The sequence below is a fragment of the Theropithecus gelada genome, chromosome 6 (assembly GCF_003255815.1).
Source record: "Theropithecus gelada isolate Dixy chromosome 6, Tgel_1.0, whole genome shotgun sequence".
Lineage (NCBI taxonomy): Eukaryota > Metazoa > Chordata > Mammalia > Primates > Cercopithecidae > Theropithecus > Theropithecus gelada.
In genome coordinates, this window is record NC_037673.1 from 153,573,999 (window position 1) to 153,597,682 (window position 23,684).

The 23,684-nt window shown below is 42.8% G+C and overlaps 1 protein-coding gene across 1 annotated transcript in view; it reads right to left on the reverse strand.

Annotated features, from left to right (window-relative positions):
- The window catches only part of HAVCR1 (hepatitis A virus cellular receptor 1), a 29,499-nt gene that overhangs the window by 1,936 nt on the left and 3,879 nt on the right, over positions 1 to 23,684 (reverse strand). The window contains exons 2-7 of the mRNA XM_025388586.1: positions 23,134 to 23,466; positions 20,231 to 20,587; positions 16,550 to 16,657; positions 10,739 to 10,794; positions 5,489 to 5,603; positions 1,270 to 1,303 (exon numbers count right to left, since the gene is read on the reverse strand). Coding sequence (XP_025244371.1) covers positions 1,270 to 1,303; positions 5,489 to 5,603; positions 10,739 to 10,794; positions 16,550 to 16,657; positions 20,231 to 20,587; positions 23,134 to 23,466 — 1,003 coding nt within the window. The remainder of the gene's footprint in view (positions 1 to 1,269; positions 1,304 to 5,488; positions 5,604 to 10,738; positions 10,795 to 16,549; positions 16,658 to 20,230; positions 20,588 to 23,133; positions 23,467 to 23,684) is intronic.

Genomic DNA, 23,684 nt, shown 5'->3' on the forward strand with positions numbered 1-23,684 from the left:
GGTCACCTGGGGTGAGGAGTTCGAGACCAGCCTGACTAACATGGCAAAACCCCGTCTCTACTAAAAATAAAAAAATTAGCCGGGCATGGTGGCAGGTGCCTGTGATCCCAGCTACTCAGCAGGCTAAGTCTGGAGAATTGCTTAAATTCAAGAGGTGGAGGTTGCAGATCGCACCATTGCACTCCAGCCTGGGTGTCTCAAAAAAAAAAAAAAAAGTAACTGGGCAGCAGGATAGAATGAAAGGTCTTTAAAAGCAAATTCAAGAGCCTGCAAGGCTAGACAGCTAATATAGATCAGTGGAGCAGGCTGGGTAGGGAGCAGCAGGGAATGATGGAAGCTGTAGAAAACTGGAGGCACTTGCCCTACCTCAGTACCTTTGCACTCACTGCCCCTGCAGCCAGGAGTTATCTTCCTCCAAATTAGCTGCTTTCCTGGTGCTCAAACAGACCCTCATCCTGTTCTATAGTCCCCATGCTGTTTATCTGTAAGGACGTAAAAGAACCATGCTTATTTGCTTACATGGTTTTTGTCTGTTTTATTCATCTTTTTGGAATATAATAGTCAATAAACACTCAGTAAGACAAAGCATTGAATATGGTGAAACCCCATCTCTATTAAAAATACGCAAAAATGGCTCGGTGCAGTGGCTCATGCCTGTAATCCCAGCACTTTGGGAGGCCGAGGCAGGCAGATCACCAGAGGTCAGGAGTTTGAAACCAGCCTGACCAACATGGAGAAACCCCGTCTCTACTAAAAATACAAAATTAGCTGGGTGTGGTGGTACATGCCTGTAATCCCAGCTACTCGGGAGACTGAGGCAGGAGAATCACTTGAACCCGGGAGGCAGAGGTTGTGGTGAGCCAAGATGGTGCCATTGCACTCCAGCCTGGGCAACAAGACCGAAACTTGGTCTCAAAAAAAAAAAAAAAAAAAAAAAGACAAAGCATTAAACGAAATAAAAGAGCAAACTAAAGCAACAACTCATTCAATGTTTAGTCCCGTCGAGCAAATCTTGCAATTTAGTTATCTTGCCCTACGGGGTTTGCTTAGGACTGAGATGCTCCCTCTGTACCAGCTCTGTCACAACTCCAGGGAAATACACAAAGCTACAGATATCACTGGAAGGTGTAAATAATAGAATTGCTCATTAAAGTAGACCATCAGGATCCAAGGTATATGATGGAGAGTTTAGGAGAGAGACAGAAATCTGTTTTTATTTTACCAGAGTAGGAACCTCAAAAGTATTGATAGAAATACTTTCAAGCTTACCTTAGTTGTTGAATCTCTTTTTTGAAGAAATACTCTAAATTAAAGGGGCGGGGAGAGAGGAGTTGAAGAGAAAATTAAACATCTCAGCAAGAGTTTATAATATTTTTTCAATCAAGTGTATTATTTCTGTTATTACTTGGACTTGTCCCTGGTACCTTGAGGTATCTCCTTCCCATGTCCCTTTTGATTCTGTAGGACCCAAACAAGCCATTTACCATCCAGTATCTCAATTTCATTAATGCTTTGGTGTATTCATCCACATATCCTCCCTAACTTTAACGCACTTCTTAAATTATCTTTCATTTTTAAAAAATGAGTAAGTCCAAGATCCTTCTGATAGGCTGCTAAACAACAGGCATCAACCAAGATTTGTTTTAGATGAACTGGGTCACAAGGCCATATACTTTAAAAGTCACCTCTATCAAAGGATACCTTTGCAAGAGTTTGTACTACCAATCATCTCTCTCCTAAAGAAGGAAATAATGAGTTATTTTTGCTTAAGGAGGAAAGCATATTTTGAGGTCATTAGGGTTCAGAATATAAAACCCTCAAACAGGCTTCTTTGGACTTCAAAGTGAGAGTACCTGGGGAGGAGCATATGCAGGGAAGGGCTTTCTCTGAAGCTCCCCTATCTAGCTAAAGGCCAGATCCTCCAGAAGATACTCTGTTGTTGTGAATCCTTTCCCCAGATATCTCATCAATGGTGGCAGGGTTGGGGGGGATGGGGGCGGGGAATTGATGCACATCACAGGGAGAAGACTAGAGCTGACAACACATCCAGAGTCCAGAGGAATTTGTCCTGCCCTGTAGTCTGTTCTTTGGGCCCATTCATCTCCCCTAAAAATCATTTACTCTTCCTCTAAAATTGCCCACATCCATCACTTTTCTCTCCCCTAAGAAAGGAGTATTTAAGGCCGGGTGCAGTGGCTCATGCCTGTAATCCCAGCACTTTGGGAGGTGGAGGCGGGTGGATCACGATGTCAGGAGTTCAAGACCAGCCTGACCAACATGGTGAAACCCCATCTCTACTAAAAATACAAAAATTATCCGGGTGTGGGGGCATGCGCCAGTAAACCCAGCTACTCAGGAGGCTGAGGCAGGAGAATTGCTTGAACCTGGGAGGCAGAGACTGCAGTGAGCTTGAAGGGAGCCAGCCCCTCCACACCTGTGGGTATTTCTCATCAGGTGGGATGAGAGACTGAGAAAAGAAATAAGACACAAAGTATGGAGAAAGAACAGTGGGCCCAGGGGACCGGCGCTCAGCATATGGAGGACACACGCTGGCACTGGTCTCTGAGTTCTCTCAGAATTTATTGATCACTATCTCTACTATCTCAGTGAGGGGGACGTGGCAGGACTATAGGGTAATTGTGGGGAGAGGGTCAGCAGGAAAACATGTGAGCAAAGGTCTCTGTGTCATAAATAAGTTTAAGGAAAAGTGCTGTGCCTTGATGTGCACATAGGCCAGTTAGACTTTACACAAACATCTCAGTGCAGTAAAGAGCAGTATTGCCACCAGCATGTCTCACCTCCAGCTATAAGGCCGTTTTCTCCTATCTCAGTAAACAGAACGTACAATCGGGTTTTACATCGAGACATTCCATTCCCAGGGACAAGCAGGAGACAGATGCCTTCCTCTTATCTCAAATGCAAAGGCCTTCCTCTTCCACTAATCCTCCTCAGCACAGACCCTTTATGGTTGTCAGGCTGGGGGACGGTCAGGTCTTTCCCTTCCCACGAGGCCATATCTCAGACTGTCTCAGTGGGGAGAAACCTTGGACAATACCCAGGCTTTCTTGGGCAGAGGTCCCTGTGGCCTTCCGCATTGCATTGTGTCCCTGGGTACTCGAGACTGGAGAATGGCGATGACTTTTACCAAGCATACTGCCTGCAAACACATGTTTAACAAAGCACATCCTGCACAGCCCTAAATCCATTAAACCTTGAGTCAACGCAGCACATCTTTCTGCGAGCACAGGGCTGGGGTTAGGGTTACAGATTAACAGCATCTCAAGGCAGAAGAATTTTTATTAGTACAGAACAAAACGGAGTTTCTTATGTCTTCTTCTTTCTACATAGACACAGTAACAGTCTGATCTCTCTTTCTTTCGCCCACAGAACTGAGATCACACCACTGCACTCCAGCCTGTGTGACAGAGTGAGAGACTCTGCCTCAAAAAGAAGGAAAGAAAAGGGTATTTAAGCTCCAGTCATCTGGCCCTTTCTTCCATCTCATATTTTGTGTGGCTTCTGTACACATAATAAATATGTATTCCTTTTCTCCTGTTAATCTCCTAATAATCTATTTTTTTCAGCGTACTCAAGTACGTACTCAGGTACTTTCAGAGGGAAAGTTTGAACTTCCCTGAAAGGTATTTTACCCAATTTCTAAATAATCACTTTGACTACCCAAGCTCCAAAATAATTATGTAAAAACTTCCTCAAATTTGTCAAACATACTCTTAATTTTCTGATTGTCCTCTGCCCAGATCCATGAACTAGATCAGTTATGGCTTCAAATACCACATCTTGCAAAACAGCTAACTAGGGTTCTTTTACCGGAGGCAGGTTATACTGAGACAAACACACACACACAATTAGCAGAAGGGAGACATGAAGACATGAAGTGGTTGCTTTTTGAAAACTTTTGTTTTACTTTTTTAGTCTTTGTCTCGCTATCAGTTTCCCCACCCAATGTCTCATGTGCCTCTTCTGCTAAACGAGTGTTGTAAAATTTTAACAATATCACCCCCACAGTGACAAAAATTAGATCTCGTAGGGCGGAGAGACTAAATCTTATATATCACAATGGTGTGTTGACTTCCAGATCTCAACACTACCCAATAAACTCCTATTTCTTGATACAGTTGGCCCTCGATAGCCACAGGTTTGGCATCCTCAGTTTCAACCACTCACAAATTGAAAATTTTAAAAAAAAATAAATAAATAAATAAAATAAAATAAAATAAAAATAATACACAACAATAATAATACAGATAAAAACAATACAATGTAACAACTATTTACCTGACATTTACCCTGTATATTAGGTGTTCTAAGTAATCTAGAAAAGATTTAAAGTATACTGGAGGAAGTGAGCAGGCTATGTGCAAATACTACACTATTTTATAAGGGACTTGAGCATCTGCAGATTTTGGAATCGAGGAGCTCTGGAACCAATCCCCCAATGGTACTTAGGAACATCTGTATTTAATTTTTCTTGGCCTGGCATTGTGACTCAGGCCTGTAATCACAGCACTTTGGGAGGCCGATGTGGGCGGATCACGAGGTCAGGAGATCAAGACCATGGTGACTAACACAGTGAAACCCCGTCTCTACTAAAAAATACAAAAAATTAGCCAGGCGTGGTGGCAGGCGCCTGTAGTCCCAACTACTTGGGAGGCAGAGGCAGGAGGTGGAGGTTGCAGTGAGCCAAGATCGTGCCATTGCACTACAGCCTGTGAGACAAGAGAGAAACTCTGTCTCAAAAAAATTCTTATAGAATTAAATTTTTTCCATAGGGGAATAATAATTGAAAAATAACAAGTTTAAAAAATAGTGGTTTTAAGTGAAAACTCCACTAGAATGTAAGTTCCATGAGATTTTATAAAGATTTATGGCAAAAGGATCTTTCTAACTACGATTACAGTTTAAGATTGCTGTGCCCTTGTCATGTGCCAGGAACCATTCTCAGTGCTTTTTCTTCTCGTTCTTTTCCTTTTATTTTAGAGACAATGTCTCACTCTGTTGTCCAGGCTGGTTTTGAACTCCTGGGCTCAAGCAATCCTCCTGCCTCAGCCTCCCAAAATGCTGGGATTACAGACATGAGCCACTGGTCCTGGCTGGTGGTGTTTTTTTTTGTTTGTTTGTTTTTTCATGTTTTTTTAACGAGATGGGGTCCCACCATGTTGCCCAGGCTAGTCTTGAACTCCTGGGCTCAACCAATCCTCCTGCCTCACTCAGCCTCCCAAGTAGCTAGGATTACAGGCATATGACCTCCCATTCTTAGTGCTTTGTAGGTCCTAATGCATTTAAACTTCATTTGCCTTCCCCCTTGAGGTAGATGGTATTACCATGTGCCTTTTACAAATGAGGATTTGGGGACAAAGGGAAGTCGTGTGAAGTCAAAATCATGTGGCTTATGAAACTAGTGAACCCAGGCAAATTGGCTGTACATCCCTTGCTCTAGTCCCTTAGGAACAATCTTGAAATGACTTACTTTTGGCAATGACGACACCCAAAACAGCAAGAAGCACCAAGACAGAAATAGAGACTCCAGCATAGATTCCTTCAGTGGTGTTGACCATCTGTGGACTATGTTCTGGGGACAACTGCTAAGGAAACAACAACAGATCAAAAAAGCATCTTGTTAGAAAGTTATGAAGAGAAAACGTTTCCCAGAATCACTTACCCAGCCGTATTTACTTGTATTGGTGCTTGGGGACTTCTGGAACATAAGGGTAAGACCAAATGATCTGAGTTTATAACCCTATGGTGAAAATCTAGGACAATTTGAAATTCAAAACATATTTTACAATGATGGGGGTGTTTTCTAGCTTGCTTGAGGTCATATTTACATAGGTGCACACATTTGTCAAAACTAAAACTGTATGCTTAAAATGGGTTTGTATGTAAATTTTTTAATTTGCTGTTTTGAAAGTCAATAGGTTATATCCATAAATACATCCTCTTGTGATATTAAAAAGAAAAAATGTCGGGCGTGGTGGCTCATGTCTGTAATCCCAGCACTTTGGGAGCCCAGGCAGGTGGATCACCTGAGGTCAGGTGTTCGAGACCAGCCTGGGCAACATGGTGAAACCCCATCTCTACTAAAAATACAAAAATTAGCTGGGCGTGGTGGTGCATGCCTGTAATCCCAGCTACTTGGGAGGCTGAGGCAGGAAAAATTGCTTGAACCCAGGAGGCAGAGGTTGCAGTGAGCCAAGATTTCGCCACTGCACCTGCACTCCAGCCTGGGCAACAGAGTGAGACTCCATCTCAAAAAAAAAAGAAAAAAGAAAAAGAAAAAAATTTGTTTATATAAATTGACTTGATGTGATGTTATCTTAATGTGCTCAGTTATTGAATTTTGTCCTTGATTATAGTCCTTACTTGTCTTTTTACCTGTAATTGAAGATTCTGTCTCTATCTATATAAATAGATTTGAGAGTAGGTGCACGCAGACATGGCTATGATTAACAATTCAATGCTATACAATCATGCAGAAATGTAGAATTGTCTAAGTCTTCTGGTGCCTATCACAAGAGATCATTACCTCCTGGAATAGGCCTGAAATGTGCCAGGCGTCATGCTAGTCCCCCTTTCATGGCTTAGTTCTAATCCTAAAGAGAGTCCACCGGGTAGGTATTTTAATAGAAGGAAAGGGGAGAATCTGAGTGAAGGCCAAGTCTTCTCCTTTACAAAAGCTTAATCTCTGGAGTTAGAATCCCAGGTCTTGGCCGGGCGCGGTGGCTCACGCCTGTAATCCCAGCACTTTGGGAGGCCGAGGCAGGCGGATCACGAGGTCAGGAGATCGAGACCATCCTAGCTAACGTGGTGAAACCCCATCTCTACTAAAAATATAAAAAATTAGCTGGGCGTGGTGGCAGGTGCCTGTAGTCCCAGCTACTTGGGCAGCTGAGGCAGGAAAATGGCGTGAACCTGGGAAGCAGAGCTTGCAGTGAGCCAAGACAGCCACTGTACTCCAGCCTCGGTGACAGAGCGAGACTCCATCACAACAACAACAACAAAAAGAATCCCAGGTCCTCTACTTAGTCACTATGTGCCCATGGACAAGCTGTTTAGCCTCTCTGGACCTATTTCTATGTCTAGCAACAGTAGATTCAATAGGGTTCTTTGCAAGGGTACTTTTAGGTACTTCCTGGTAAACACTATGAATATAGTAGAGTAACAGCATTTGAGCCATGCTTGCTAAGAAGTGGCATAGCTAGAGTCTGGGAGTGCAAAATTACGTTGTTATTACTTTACCTATGGGGTGGGAGGGAAATGTAATGTGCGTAGATGGAGAATGGGGTTTCAGGAGCCAGGATTTGCTTTCAGTTTTTAATTACAATACACAAATACTGCATGCTCATTTTAGAATGTACAGCTAAGCATAAAAAAGGAAAACTAAAAAAATCCATAACCAGGTCAGGGACAGTGGCTCACACCCATAATCTCAGCACTTTGGGAGGCTAAGGCAGGAAGATAGCCCAAGCCCAGGAGTTTGAGACCAGTTTGGTGAGCCCCTGCCTCCAGAAAAAAATAAAATTAGCCAGGTGTGGTGATGCGTGCCTGTGGTCCCAGCTACTTGGGAGGCTTGGGGTGGGAGGATCACTTGAGCCTGGGAGGATGAGTCTGCAGTGAGCTATGATCGTGCTACTGCACTCCAGCCTGGACAATGGAGTGAGACTCTGTCTCGAATAAATAAATAAACCATAACTTTAACATCCAGAAATGAGTACTTTTGCCATTTTGCTTTATATACTTTTCTAGAATTTTATCCTCCTAGGATTTTTTCTTAACAGAAATAATTACTATATTCTATATGAATTAGTATATCATAATTGTATCCTATTTTAAAAGTTGCTTCTTTCATTTAATAATGTGTTATAACCAACATATTATAACATGCTATAACCTATGTCAGTAAATGCACTGCAATGACTATGTTCTTATGCTCTGTCGCCCAGGCTGGAGTGCAGTGGTGCGATCTCGGCTCACTGCAATCTCCATCTCCCAGGTTGAAGTGATTCTCCTGCCTCAGCCTCCCAAGTAGCTGGGATTACAGGCGCCTGCTACCACACCCAGCTAATTTTTCTATTTTTAGTAGAGATGAGGTTTCACTATGTTGGTCAGGCTGGTCTGGAACTCCTGACCTCAGGTGATCCACCTGCCTCAGTCTCCCAAAGTGCTGGAATTACAGGCGTGAGTCATCATGCCTTGCCAATGACTACATTCTTTATGCCAATACATGGACATGCTTAACTAAGTAATCTCTTACTATTAAACATTTAGGTTGTTTATAATATTTTCATGATTATAAATATTAACAATGAACATTCTCCTCATACATTTTTATATATTAGTTCAATTTTTTCCTTAAGATAGAGCCCAGGAAGATGACCTACTGGGCCAAAATGTATTCTGCGTGTTTTCAAGATACCTGGGAGAAGACATCTTGACATCTTCAGTCAAGGCACAGAAAGCCCAAGTTTCTGCTACTGCCAACCTTGAACCTGCCTCTAAATTGTTTTCCCTTGCTTCTAAACAGACCTATTCTGTAGGTAACTGAGACCAAGAATAACCCCACTATTCTGAGGGGTTTTTTAAATCCAGCACAAGTCTAGCCATATGTCAACACATTAAACATGTACATCGTGGCAGTTCTGATATTTCGCCAGTAGGTCGGATCAATCAGTGCATGCCATACAAGTTCCTAAATTTTTAAATGTTACTCCTATGTAGTGGCATTCACAATGTCACTAAGGTATATAGCATAAGGTCATTTGGCTCTACACTAAATAGCCCCGCTTTGATCATTTTGAATTTTTTATACAATGACCATGCTGTCATTTCTTACAACTGGCTATCGGAAAGATTATTCTCAGGCCAGGTGCGGTGGCTCATGCCTGTAATCCCAGCAGTTTGGGAGGCTGAGGCAGGCAGATCACTTGAGGTCAGGAGTTTGAGACCAGCCTGGCCAATATGGTGAAACCCCATCTCTACTAAAAATACAAAAATTAGTTGGGTGTGGTGGTGCGTGCCTGTAATCCAAGCTACTTGGGAGGCTGAGGCACAAGAATCACTTGAACATGGGAGGTGGAGGTTGCAGTAAGCTGAGACTGAGAAACTGCACCCCAGCTTGGGTGACAAAAGTGAAACCCTGTCTCAAAAAAAAAAAAAAAAAAAAAAAAAAAAAAAAAAACCCTCAGAAGGATTATTCTCATAACCTCAGACTTTTTTTGTTTGTTGCTTCAAAAAGTTACTTGCACCTATTAAAAGGCAGGTTGTTTCTTGCAGGAGCCAAAAGAAAAGATCTCATTAATAAATCTATCTAACTTACATGGACACAGAAGACATTGATGAGCATCGTAAGACTAGATCCCTTAAATTTTTCTCAAGTTCACTGAGAAAAAAGGTATGGGAACATTTTACAGAATCAAAGTTATTATTTAGAACTTTGTTATCTTAAAAAGTCATCCTGGGCCGGGCATGGTGGCTCACGCCTGTAATCCCAGCACTTGTAGGAGGCCAAGGTGGGAGGATCACTTGAGATCAGAAGTTCAAGACCAGCCTGGTCAACATGGCGAAACCTCATCTTTACTAAAAACACAAAAATTAGCCAGATATGATGGTGGGCGCCTGTAATCCCAGCTACTTGGAAGGCTGAGGCAGGAGAATCACTTGAACCCAAGAGGAGGAAGTTGCAGTGAGCTGGGATGGCGCCAGTGCACTCCAGCCCGGGTGACAGAGCAAGACTCTGTCAAAAAGAAAAGAAAAGAAAAGAAAAGAAAAGAAAAGAAAAGAAAAGAAAAGAAAAGAAAGAAGGAAAGAAGGAAAGAAGGAAAGAAGGAAAGAAAGAAAGAAAGAAAGAAAGAAAGAAAGAAAGAAAGAAAGAAAGAAAGAAAGAAAGAAAGAAAGAAAGAAAGAGTCATCCCATGGGGAGGTTTTTGTATAGAAAAAAAATCAATAGAAGTTTTAAAATTTCTACATAAAATAGTCATTAGGTAGGGGAAATATATTAGGGAATAAACATGTTAGTTTCACTTACATTTTACTTTTGTTTGGGGTGGCCTCTACTCCACCCCATCAAAGCATTCTGTTTCTCTATTGATAACTGAATTCCTCCTTGGCATGTTATCTTAACTTGTTCTCCTTAAATTAGCTCATTCGGCCCAGCATGGTGGCTCATGCTTGTAATTCCAGCACTTTGGGAGGCCGAGATAGGTAGATTGCCTGAGGTCAGGAGTTTGAGAGCAGCCCGGCCAACACGGTGAAACCCCATCTCTACTAAAAATACAAAAATTAGCCGGGCGTGGTGGTGTGCGCCTGTAGTCCCAGCTACTCGGGAGGCTGAGGCAGGAGAATTGCTTGAACCCAGGAGGCGGAGGTTGCAGTGAGCCGAGATTGCGCCACTGCACTCCAGCCTAGGAGACAGTGATGCTCTGTCTCAAAAAATTCTTTCTTCCCCTATTTTTGCCCAGCAGAAAGTGTATGTACTATGTATCTAAGTATGCTATTCAGTAACATATGGCTCTTTGGGCATCCCTAACAAACTGGGTCACCTAAATGAACTTTTCAAATTAAAGCATCCTATTTAAGAGTCAAATTATTTTTTTCGTCTGTTTTTTAATAAGAAAAAAAAAATCTGTGGGTTAGTCTTACAGAAATAGTCTTTAAATGTAACTTGCTTCCAGGGAGATATACAACTGAATCTGGCTAATCAAATAGGGGCGAATATGCTTACAGTTTGATTGTTATTCCAAAGGCCATCTGAAGACTCTGTCACGGTGTCACTCCCATCTACTCAACAAGAAGGAAATTTAATTAGAATTACAAAAAATATTGAATTTTCACTGCAGACACTAAATATATTCACATCGCCTTCTGGTGATGAAAAGTTGAATGATAATATGATCAAATGCTACAGGCATTGCAAGAGTCATACCAAGTTATTAATGTTGTATTAATTTCTCCTGGAAAGTTGTATTTCTTAACTTTTCTGTCACAGGCTCTTTGAAAATTGACTCTTTTTTTTTTATTAAAAAAATAATGCATGTGTACACGAATTGTATCTACTATTTCAGGGTAATCACAGAAGCCCATTCATGGAACCAGGTTAAGAATGCCATTTAAAGGCAATCAATACTTTTATGCTATCTAAACAGCTGTAAATGAATGGTCAGAGGCATGTACATCCAAAACCAGAACCACCCTCATCAAAAGGGACATCATATTGGTTTTATGTTCAGAATGAGTAAAATATGCCATAATATCAAAAACAGGTGGCATATAACTCCTGTGTTGTTGCCAATGTGCTTATGCTTTGATCTAGAAGTGCTTTCGAAAATATATCAGCCACCAGATCAATGCATATTATGCCATATGAGGATTAAGATTTTATGTAATATATGATACATTTCTCTTAGAGTTGAACATTTAAAAATTTCAACATGTTTTAAAATATCTGCTTTGTAATAGACAGTGTATTCTCAGCCAGGCACGGGTGGCTCATGCCTATAAACCCAAGTCCTTTGGGAGTCCAAGGCAGGCGGATCACTTGAGGTCAGGAGATCAAGACCAGCCTGGCCAACATGGTGAAACCCCATCTCTACTAAAAATATAAAAAAGTAGCCAGTGATATGGTACACGTCTGTAATTCCAGCTACTTGGGAGGCTGAGACACAAGAATTGCTTGAACTCAGGGGGTGGAGATTGCAGTGAGCCAAGATTACGCCACTGCACTCCAGCCTGGGCAACAAAACGAGACTGAGAAAGAAAGAAGGAAAGAAAGACAGAAGGAAAGAAAGAAGGAAGGAAAGGTAAAGAAAGGAAAGGAAAGGAAAGGAAAGGAAAGGAAAGGAAAGGAAAGGAAAGGAAAGGAAAGGAAGGGAAAGGAAAGGAAAGGAAAGGAAAGGAAAGGAAAGGAAAGGAAAGGAAAGGAAAGGAAAGGAAAGGAAAGGAAAGGAAAGGAAAGGAAAGGAAAGGAAAGGAAAGGAAAGGGAGACAGAGACAGATGTAGGTTTATGCAATATATAGAATCTCAGGTCTGTTTGTGACAGGTATTACGACCTTAAGTAACAGTTTCAGGAAGAGGATGGGGTGATGCAGAAAAACAGCATGGACTGGAGTCAGATAAAATTTGAGTTCAATGCTGACAATGTCTGTTAGCAATGTAACTTTGATACTCAAAGTCCTTTTCACACACACAGGTATGTATGTATGTACGTATAGGTATATAAAGGGGTGTGTGTGTATGTGTGTATATAGTAGTGCCCCCTAACCCACAGGGCATATGTTCCAAGACCCTCAAGTAGATGCATGAAACCAAGAATAGTACCAAACCCTACAGATACCACGTTTTTCCTATATATACATACCTATGATAAAGTTCAATTTACAAATTAGGCACAGAAAGAGATTAACAACAAATAAATAATATACTAGAACAATTATAGAAATAAACTGTAATAAAATCTATGGGAATTTAGTCTCTCAAAATATCTTAGTAGTTTAGGAACATAGTTGACTGCTACAGAAAAGCAAAACTGCAGATAAGGGGAAAACTACTATATATATATATTTCTAGCTAGAGTATGCATGAACTACAACCTATTAATAGTACACAGCCCATCAAGTTGTTACAATTAAATTAGATGATGCATGTAAAGTGGTTGGCACTAAGCTATTATTATTATATAATGGGAAGAGGAGTGGGAAGAGGGGAGGGATAGATATTATGCAATGCAATTTCCAAATATCATATACTCTCTACTCATCCAAAGAGGAATGTTCAACAATTTTCCTGTGGGCACAAAACTAGTAGCTCGTAGCTGAAATGGGAGTTGTGTGTTTCCAAAGCAGATTTATAGGGCCTCCTCAATCTGGCAATAGCATTAAATATGGCCTGCCTTGAAAGAATTAAACAAGATAATATATCCATTTCCTGGCATATCCATCTGTCAAAGGTGGGTAGTGGGCCATATGACAGCTCCAATCCTTTCCAGACCTAATATTCCTTGCTTCCATGAGGCTTTAGGCAACTGAAGGCCAACTCAGGCACAGTAAGAACTTGGCCCATGAGCCTTGGATACACGGCCAAAATGGCAGCAGCCACACAAATCCTGGGGATACAGCTGCTCCACTGTCTGTTCCACCCTGGAAAACTCTACCCTGACCAGGTTTTGCTGACATGGTATTTCAGAGAATGATTCCCCACTCCTACTTTCTTCCTCCTTACACTCTCAAAGAGTGGGGTGCAGTTGCTCCTACTGCTGTGACTTTGTGTTTTTATCTATTTTCATTTTGTTTTTGTGCCTGGAAACAGTTTGAGCTAAGGATTACACTTTCAAAACGCAATGTCACCATTATCTAATCCCAATTGAATGAGTCCCTATGTGAATCACACTGCAGGTCCATTTTAAATTAACCAGCTACCAGGAATGATTGGCAAAAAAGGTAGGCCATGCAGGCTGGGAAGCAGCTGCCTACAGATTGGCAACTGCTGAGTACAATGAGTCATACACACAAGGAGGCCTGCAAGGCATGACCTTGCTTGGATGCCACACAAGGACACAGAGCCAGCTCAGCATCACAGAGGCACTCAGCACAGGGCACTCCCATAACTTACCACTAAGGGGAACAAGGAGAGTTAGCTGGGAAAGATGACAGGTTTCAGCATCACCTTTCTCCATTACAGGGAAAGACAGGTCAATTCTACATTTCCAAGGAGCAGAGACTCTAAGGGGCCTGTTCAGACTTGGAAGAATAGTAAGGATTGCTTGGAGCAGAGTAGCAGGATCTCAGAGGGGCATACCTCTCTGATGTTGGTGTGGGTGTCCTCAACCCATCTGTCTGGGTCTGTTCAGGCTGCTATGATAAGATAGCTTAGATTGGGTAATTTAAACAGAAATGTATTGCTTACAGTTCTGGAGGCTGGGTAGTCCAAGATCAAGGCACAGGCTGATTACTCAATCTAGTGAGGGTCCTCTTCCCTGTGGATGGTGTCTTCTATTTGTTCTCATATGGGGGAAGGAGCAAACAAGCTCCCTTGGGCCTCCTTTTGTTTAATTAATTAATTTATTGTTTCTCTACCATCAAGAAAATGTACCTTCGGCCTTTTATAAGAGCATTGATTCCATTCACGAAGGCAGGGCTCTCATGACCTAATCATGCTCCGAAGGCTCCAGTTCTTAAGACTTGCATTGGGAATTAGCTATCAACATGAATTTAGGGGTGTGGTGTTATGAGATTATATATAGATAGATAGGTGTCCGTGCATGGTTTCTGGCTCATAACTCCCATATCCCTAATTACAGTCTTTTGTTATAATAAGTATGTTTGACCTTAGGAAACAATCTTTGACTTTCTCCTGCTCTCCTTTCACCTGACAAGGCACAACTTTAATTTCCCCTGCCTTTCTGATTGTGGATCATAAGACACTTCCCAGAGAGAGTCCTTCCCTGTGCCCCTGGGGGATGGAATGTTGATGACTTGAAGTTTCCATAAAAACCCAAAAGGGCTGGGTGTGGTGGTTCACACCTGTAATCTCAGCACTTTGGGAGGCTGAGGTGGGCGGATCACCTGAGGTCAGGAGTTCAAGACCAGCCTGGACAACATGATGAAACCCCATCTCTACTAAAAATACAAAATTAGCCAGGTGTGATGGTGCATGCCTGTAATACCAGCTACTTGGAAGGCTGCAGCAGGAGAATCACTTGAACTTGGGAGCAGAGGTTGCGGTGAGCCGAGATTATACCACTGCACTCCAGCCTGGGTGATGACAGAGCAAGACTCCGTCTCGAAAAAAAGAAAGATAAAAGAAGACTAGGTTTGGAGAGCTTCCAGATAGCTAAACACTTGGAGGTTACTAGAAGGTAGAGTTCCCAAGGAAGGGCATGAACCCTTTCCCATATACCTCGTCCTGTGCATCTCATCATCTGTATCCTTTGCAATATCCTTTACAATAATCTGGTAAACATAAGTGTTTCCCTGAGTTCTGGAAGCCACTCCAGGAAATTAATAGAACCCAAAGAGAGGGTTGTGGGAACCCCAACTTGAAACGAGGTCAGAAGTTTCAGAGGCCCAAACTTGTAACTGGTGTGTGTGGTGGGGGTGGGAGGGGCAGTACTGGGGACTGAGCCCCTAACCTGTGGGATCTGACCCTCTCTCCGGGTAGATAGTGTGAGAATTGAATTGAACACACAGCCGGTGTCCACTGCTTAGTGTATGGGGAAAAAACTCCCCACATTCAGTCACGGAAGTCTTCATCTGAGTTGATGATTGTCGTTGAGGTGGTGTGAGAACAGAGAGAAAACCCAGTTTGGGAGTTTTCCCTTAATAGCGAGGACACAAACTTTCAAATCATAGCACCATCTGAGAATGCTCATGTAAATAGAAATCTGATGAATCAGTGGAAGCCTCCCGGTACTTTTTAAGGTCTGGGACTTGTCAGAAGCATAGGGTCTGGTGTTTGAGCTAAACACCAGAGGGCTGGATCTAATTGTTTTAAGGCCCTGGCCCAAGGAATCAAGTCAAAATAATATGTTCAGATTCAAGACTGGTTGATCTGATTTCTAAAAACAAAGTAATATGCCTGTGGATGTTTCCAAATCACATAAGCTGCCTGTGCCAGTCAGGCATTTGGATTCTTGATGTTCTAAGGAATAATAATAATAGCTGCTATTAGATTTATCACTTACCCCCTGTAACTATGTCCCAAATCTTTCATCCCATTTGATTCTCACAAGCATTCTGCAAGATCATGGTATTACATCCTTTTTACAAATGACAAAACAGCTGGGCACGGTGGCTCATGCCTATAATACCAGCACTTTAGGAGGACAAGGCAGGCGGGTTTCTTGAGCTGGGGAGTTTGAGACCAGCCTGGTCAACATGGTGAAACCCCCTCTCTCCTGAAAATACAAAATTAGCCGGACATGGTGGTGCATACCTGTAATCCCAGCTACTCCGGAGGCTGAGGCAGGAGAATGGGTTGAACTCAGGAGGCGGAGGTTGCAGTGAACCGAGATGGCGCCACTGCACTCCCGTCTGGGCGACAGAGTGAGACTCAGTCTCAAAAAAAAAAAAAAAGAAAGAAAAAGGCAGGGTGCGGTGGCTCACGCTTCTAATCCCAGCACTTTGGGACGTGGAGGCAGGTGGATCACGAGGTCAGGATATCGAGACTATCCTGACTAACATGGTGAAACTCCGTCTCTACTAAAAATACAAAAAATTACAGCTACTCGGGAGCCTGAAGCAGGAGAATGGCGTGAACCCGGGAGGCGGAGCTTGCAGTGAGCCGAGATCGCGCCATTGCACTTCAGCCTGGGCAACAATGCGAGACTCCATCTCAGGGGGAAAAAAAAAAAAACCGCACACACAAATGACAAAGCATTCAGAAAGGGTAGATATTTGTACAAGTCAAATGACTCGGCTATGTGGCTGGTGTTGGCACTCAAGTCAGATCAGTCATATTCCAGAGCATGCGCTCTCAACAAAGTCAATGGTTATCAAGGTTTGAATGATCCCAGCTGTTCAGGAAAGAGAACGCAGTTACCTGTTGCATAAGAGTACAATGGTGAGCTGGTGGGTTGTGTCCTTGTTGCTCCCAGCAGTGTCACAGGGTGGGTTTCTGCTGGCTGAGGTGAAGATGGTGAAGTGGCTACTGGAATGAAAAGAATGGAAGAATTGTTCCATTTGTGGAGGAAAATGTGCACCCCAAGAAAAATAAAGAACAAAACTAGAATCAGGAATTACCATCACCTTTCCACGGGCCCTTCTCCTGGCCTTCCACAGTGGGCATGCAGGGCTCCTACCCACCCACTTCTGAACCTTTCAGCTCCTCTTAGAAATGTATTCCAAGATGGCCTTCAGGCATTGCCCTGCTGTCTAGTTATTTCATTAACACAAGGAAATGCGATCTAGATAATATTCTAGCTACTCTTATCAATATATAAGATTATCTCACACTTTCTATACCCCCAGGTTCTCTCTAAATACACAAAGTCAACAACAGGGCATTTTATGCAGAACACCCAATTAAACTTTTATTTTATTCATACAAGTATTTCACTTTCAGAAAACAGGGAGGGGGGGGCTTGGGAATTTGCACTAACATGCTCTAACCCCTTCAAAACAGCCCCATTCTGGATTTCCTGGTCTTACTGAAGTTCAATTATCCACACATCCAGTAACTAACAGAACAGATACAATATTAATTCCTTGAGGTCTCTAAAAGCTGACAATATTGCCCAACGTCAGCCTTGGTAATGATTTGCAACCCTAAAGGTAAGGTTCCTGGCAGACCCTGACCCCAGCTCCTTCCGCATCTGCATTCTAGTCATTCCTTTAAGGGTGATTTCCTGTGTTTTCTGACTCATCTTCCACTTCTCACTGGAAAGCTTCCATTAGGAATTCTCCAGCATAGGGCTACATTCTCCTTTCCTTTCCTGAAATCTCTCCTTTATTTCCTTATTTGCAAAGTTGATCACTTGCCTCTTTACAAAGCATTTACATGATTCCCTTCTCTTAGAGCACCACAGAAATTTAGAGTCAATTAGTGACGGTGACTGGATGAATTCCAAAACCTGGGCTTTCCTTATTGCCTCTCACTGGTCTGTTTCTCCTTCCCCACCACAGTCTCCATAACTTCACTTTTCAACATCACTCTTTCTCCTGTTCTCGACTGTTTTCCTGTTTTCCTCTAGTGCTCAAACCCGTAAGAGGATGTGGCTCTCTTTCGGAACAAAAACCAGAATAACACAGGAGAGTCATGTGGGCAGTCTGTGCCCAATTGAGTTCTGTGCAAAAGACCTCTTCAGCTTAACTTCTTTCCTAAGTTTGGGTCTTTATGGCATCTTTCTTTTCTCCGCTGCTCCTACGACCATACATACAATTGTTCCATGGATGATTTAGGCAGCGAGCAGGTAATAGGGACACTGAGCAGGGCGGATTGGATGCAAAGATAAATGTCCCTGCATTCCATTCGCTCCAGGGTTCTCTCATTCTTGGACTGTAATGTTCAACTCATGCAAACTCTTTAGAAAACCATCCAGATAAGAAAAAGCTCAATTGATACCATCCTCCAGGTTATAGCCATAAAAACCAACTCTTAGGAGAAAGGCAACTTTCTCCCCAATCTCGGCTTTAAATGAAGTCAATGACTTGGGGATGTTCTCCAAAACAAGTCCGCTAATCCATCCACCTTAGCAGACACAAGCTAAGTATTAAAAAGTGAAATCAACATTGAGAAAGTCTAACAGACTCTCTAGTGTGTGCGACTGCCTGGAACAAAACTGTTTTTCTTATAAACTTTTATGGCTCTAAAATCCAAGCTATGACCTAACTAACACCCTCTCTTCCAAACTGAGCTACTAGCCCAATCCTTCAGATCCCTCCTGGTTAAATACACACACAATTCAATGAGAGTCAAGGGAAATCAATATGTTCCATCAGATTTTTCCAGCTAAGAGGTTGTGACATTTGTTACTCCTCAGAATCCAGAGCCACCCTAAGGGGTCAATGGGTTTTTGAGGGCTTTGAGAATCTCCACTAAAAGTTATCTTTTAAATCCCGGAAATGGAAGATTTGAACCTATACTTGTCCTCAGAATGACAAGCTATTTCCCCACCTATAAGTCAAGTTATCCTCCATTTATATTAAATCTAATATCTTATTTACAGGGAATTTGAAGTATCAACTATATGGCCTGAACTGGAAAAAATAAATAAATAAACATGTACATTCCAAATCCCTAAAACCCTTAAATCCAGTGTTACTTTTTCCTAAGTATAAATCACACCTTTCGCAATTTCCACTGTACATAAATAAATTAAAGGACCTTTGAAGTAAAAATGTGTAAGTTTTTTTTTTTTTTTTTTTTTTTTTTTGAGACGGAGTCTCGCTCTGTCACCCAGGCTGGACTGCAGTGGCCGGATCTCAGCTCACTGCAAGCTCCGCCTCCCGGGTTCACGCCATTCTCCGGCCTCAGCCTCCTGAGTAGCTGGGACTACAGGCGCCCGCCACCTCGCCCGGCTAGTTTTTTTTTTGTATTTCTTAATAGAGACGGGGTTTCACCGTGTTAGCCAGGATGGTCTCGATCTCCTGACCTCGTGATCCGCCCGTCTCAGCCTCCCAAAGTGCTGGGATTACAGGCTTGAGCCACCGCGCCCGGCCAAAAATGTGTAAGTTATTGACTGCCCTGAAAAAACAGCATGGTTGTTTAAGGGTTTTTTTGGTTTTTTTTTGGTTTTTTTTCAGTAAAAATGTTAGATCAGGGCAAACTCATCCAAACATAAAACTCAGTGCTCATAATAGGAGGCATGATCCAGTAGTTAAAAGTACTGGCCCCAATTCAAGCTAACAGAGATCAAAACCTGACTCAACAACTTTGTATCTGTGTAAATTTATTTTTTCTTTCTCTTTTCTTTCTTTTTCACTCTGTTACCCAGGCTAGAGAGTACAGTGGTGCCATCATGGCTCACTGCAGCCTTGACCTCCTGGCCCCAAGCGATTCCTCCACCTCAGCCTCCCAAGTAGCTGGGACTAGAGGCATACACCACCATGCAGAGACAGGGTCTCACTATGTTGCCCAGGCTGGTTTTGAACTCCTGGACTAAAATTACAGTCATGAGCCACCACACCTGGCTTCTATCTGTGTAACTTTCAACAATAAGCTTTTAGATTCTGTCTCAGTTCTCACAATTATAAACCACACCTACAGTCAATATAATTATCCTAACAATTAAATGCATGAAGCATGGTGCCTCGTAAATAGAAAACAGTAAATGTTAACTTCTTTGAAATCAAGGTCTGCTTTCAGAATGGACTAAATGATCTCTCTTCAGAGCTCTTCATGAGGACAGAATCTCATTTATCTGACCTTTGGTTCTCTGGCATTCCCTGTGTTTTCATCATAAAACCATACGTAGCTGAATCAGATCCACACTATCCCTGTTAGATGTCCTACAATAAATGGTCCAGCTATTTTCGGTTAATAATCAATTTCTTTGAGAATCTGACAAAAAGCAATGGGTCCCCTCACTCCAAAAATGCTTATTGGTGCAAAAGATGCATGTAACTTGGGAGTTGGGGAGGATCACAAATCCTGAGGAGACCCTGATTGAAACCCAGGTAAGACCTCTCACTCTAGACCGTCCTTCTACCTTGATACAATGCCCTGGATGGTTCGCAGCTCCTCGTTGGAAGGTCTTTGGGCTCCCAAACACATCTGTTTTACCTGGTTCATGGTTCTGCATGGGCAATGGCGTTGGAGGAACAAAGGTAGAGACCATTGTTGTCGTTGGCAGAGTTGTTGTCGTTGGAAGAGTTGTTGTCATTGGAAGAGTCGTTGTCGTTGTCGTTGGAAGGGTCGTTGTCGTTGGAAGAGTCATTGTCGTTGGAAAAGTCGTCATTGGAAGGGTTGTTGTCGTTGGAAGAGTCGTTGTCGTTGGAAGAGTCGTTGTCGTTGGAAGAGCTGTTGTCGTTGGAAGGGTCGTTGTCGTTGGAAGAGTTGTTGTTGTTGGAAGGGTCGTTGTCGTTGGAACAGTGGTGCGTGTTCGAACAGTTCTGACAATTGGAGTAGTTGTGACCCTGGCTGGAGTCAGAAATCAACATGAGAATGAGCATGAGTCAAACAAGAAACAAGAGCCTCAGGCTGGAACCGTACCCTAGCACACCAATGACAGACTGTCCCAAGATGGAATTAACTTCCTGAACTCTCTATCTTGGTCATTGCCCAGCTAGAAACTGTGACAGGAGAGGGCTTTGGAGACATGCCCCTTCTTCCAAAAGAAGAGCAGATATATTGAACGGTGCATGCATATTCAGAAATAAGAACAGATGCCTCATATTTGCACTGAAGCACTTTTCTGGGGTCAGGGTCTCACTCTGTCATCCAGGCTGGACTGTAGTGGCATGATCAGCTCACTGCTGCCTTGAACTCCCAGGCTCAAGCAATCCTCCTGTGTCAGATTCCCAAGTAGCTGGGACTACATGCAGGCATCACCACACCTGGCTAATTTAAAAAAAAAAAACAAAACTTTTTTTGTAGAGGCTGGGCATGGTGGCTCATGCCTGTAACGCCAGCACTTTGTGGGGCCAAGGTGGGTGGACTACTTCAGCTCAGGAGTTCAGAGTTCAAGACCAGTCTGGGCAACAGGGCGAAACCACATCTCTACAAAAAATAGCCAAGTGTGGTGACACATGCCTGTAATCTCAGCTACTTGAAAGACTGAAGCACAAGAATTGATTGAACCCCAGAGGTGGAGATTGCAGTGAGTAGAGACTGGGCCACTGCACTCCAGCCTGAGAAACAGAGCAAGACCCTATTTCAAAAAAAAAAAAAAGAATTGACCTTATCTTGCTCACCCTTATGAAGGAAACAATCCAAGTCCAAAAGCTAAGAGACTGCAAATTAAAGTTCCTCTTACTTAAAACGAAAATAGAGACATAGCTTATTAAGGTCATAGGTATTGGGTTCTATTATCATTGTAAGACCTTAGTGAAAGAAGATTTATTAAGAAAAAGCAATGGCTGGGCGCGGTGGCTCACGCCTGTAATCCCAGCGCTTTGGGAAGCCAAGGCGGGTAGAACGCCTGAGGTCAGAAGTTTGAGACCAGCCTGGCCAACATGGTGAAACCCCATCTTTACTAAAAATACAAAAATTAGCCAGGCGTGGTGGCATGCGCCTGTAGTCCAGCTACTCTGGAGGCCGAGGCAGGAGAATTGCTTGAACCCAGGAGCTGGAGGTTGCAGTGAGCTGAGATGAAGCCACTGTACCCCAGCCTGGGCGACAGAGCAAGACTCTGTCTCAAAAAAAACAAAACAAAAAATCAGCAGTAAGGCTGGGTGCTGTGGCTCACGCCTGTAGGCCCAGCCCTTTGGGAGGCCAAGACAAGTGGATCGCTTGAGCCCATAAGTTTGAGACCAACCTGGGCAACACAGTGAAACCATACCTCTACAAAAAAAATTTTCAAAATTAGCCGGGCATGGTGAGGCACCCCTGTAGTCCCAGCTACTCAGGAGGTTGAGGCAGGAGAATCACTTGAACTCAGCAGGCGGGGGTTGCAGTGAGTAGCAATCACACCACTGCACTCCAGCCTGCTACCTGGGCAACAGAGTGAGACTCCGTCTCAAAAAGAGAAAAAAAAAAAAAAAAAAGCCCAGCGTGGTGGCTTACGCCTATAATCCCAGCACTTTGGGAGGCTGAGGCAGGTGGATCATTTGAGGTCAGGAGTTCGAGACCAGCCTGGCCAACATGGTGAAAACCCATCTCTACTAATACAAAATACAAAAATTAGCTGGGTGTGGTGGCGCCTGCCTGTAATCCCAGCTACTCGGGAGGCTGAGGCAGGAGAATTGCTTGAACCTGGGAGGCAGAGGGTTGCAGTGAGCCATAATTGTGCCACTGCACTTCAGCCTGGGCAACAGCGAGACTCTGTCTCAAAAAATAAATTAATTAATTAAAAAGGACAGTTCTTTAAGGTGAATAAATTCAGCTTGATAAAAATATTCACTGTATTTTACTACGGAACAGCAAATGCTATTTCTTGGACCAATTACTCTGTTTGAAGTACATTCGGCCCTCCATATTTGTGGGTTCTACATCCGTAGATACAACCAAGACTTTGGAGGGAAAATGTACAGGGGAAAAAGAAGGATATGTTGTCTGCTGTACTGAACATATATGGACTTTTTTGTTGGTCGTTATTCCCTAAATAATGCAGTATAACAACCAATTGCATAGTATTTACATTGTATTAGGGGTTATAAGTAATCTAGAGGTGATTTAAAGCATATGGGACTATGTGCATAGTTTACATGCAAATACTGCACCATTTTACATAAGGGACTTGAGCATCTGCAGATTTTGGTATCAAGGGGGTCCTGGAACCAGTTTCCCATGGATATCAAGGAACAATTGTACTGTTTTAGGAGCTAGTTTGCTGACTCTAGCCTGACCTTGAATTATGCTTGGCCTTGTAACTTCATCTACACAAAAATTATTCTATTTCCCAAGAACAAGAGTTTATTTTAAAACAGGACTTACAGGAACCTCCTCTTTCCCTAATAAGAAAAAAGAAAATTACTACCAAACAGAAAATTCAATTAACTAGCAAGAAATGTCAAAGAAAAACTTACGTGGCCCAATCTTCAATGATATGGTGATTTTCATGTCATTGAACCATCCCTTGTGCTGAACACGGCAACAATATATGCCACTGTCAGACACAGCTGTATTTGCTATAGTCAAAGAGACATCCCTGCGTGAAAGGTTCCCCAATAGCGTATAGCGTGTCTCCTTCCGATAGGTGACGTGGGTTCCATTGGTCCAGACAATGCCATCTGGGCATGAGAAAACAGAACATGTGCCTCTATTCCAGCACATGGATGTGATAGCTCCGCTGTAGCGGCAGGGCAGTGTGATAGGTAGACCTGCCACTCCATCAACATTTACAGAATCAGCTACAGAATCTGCAATGAAGAAAAGACAAACTGAGAATGAGCCTTAACATTTCCTCTTGGCTGGGCACGGTGGCTCATGCCTGTAATCCAAGAACTTTGGGAGGCCAAGGCGGGCGGATCAACCGAGGTCAGGAGTTCAAGACCAGCCTAACCAACATGGCAAAACCCAATCTCTACCAAAAAAAAAAAAATACAAAAATTAGTGGGGTGTGGTGGTGGAATCCCAG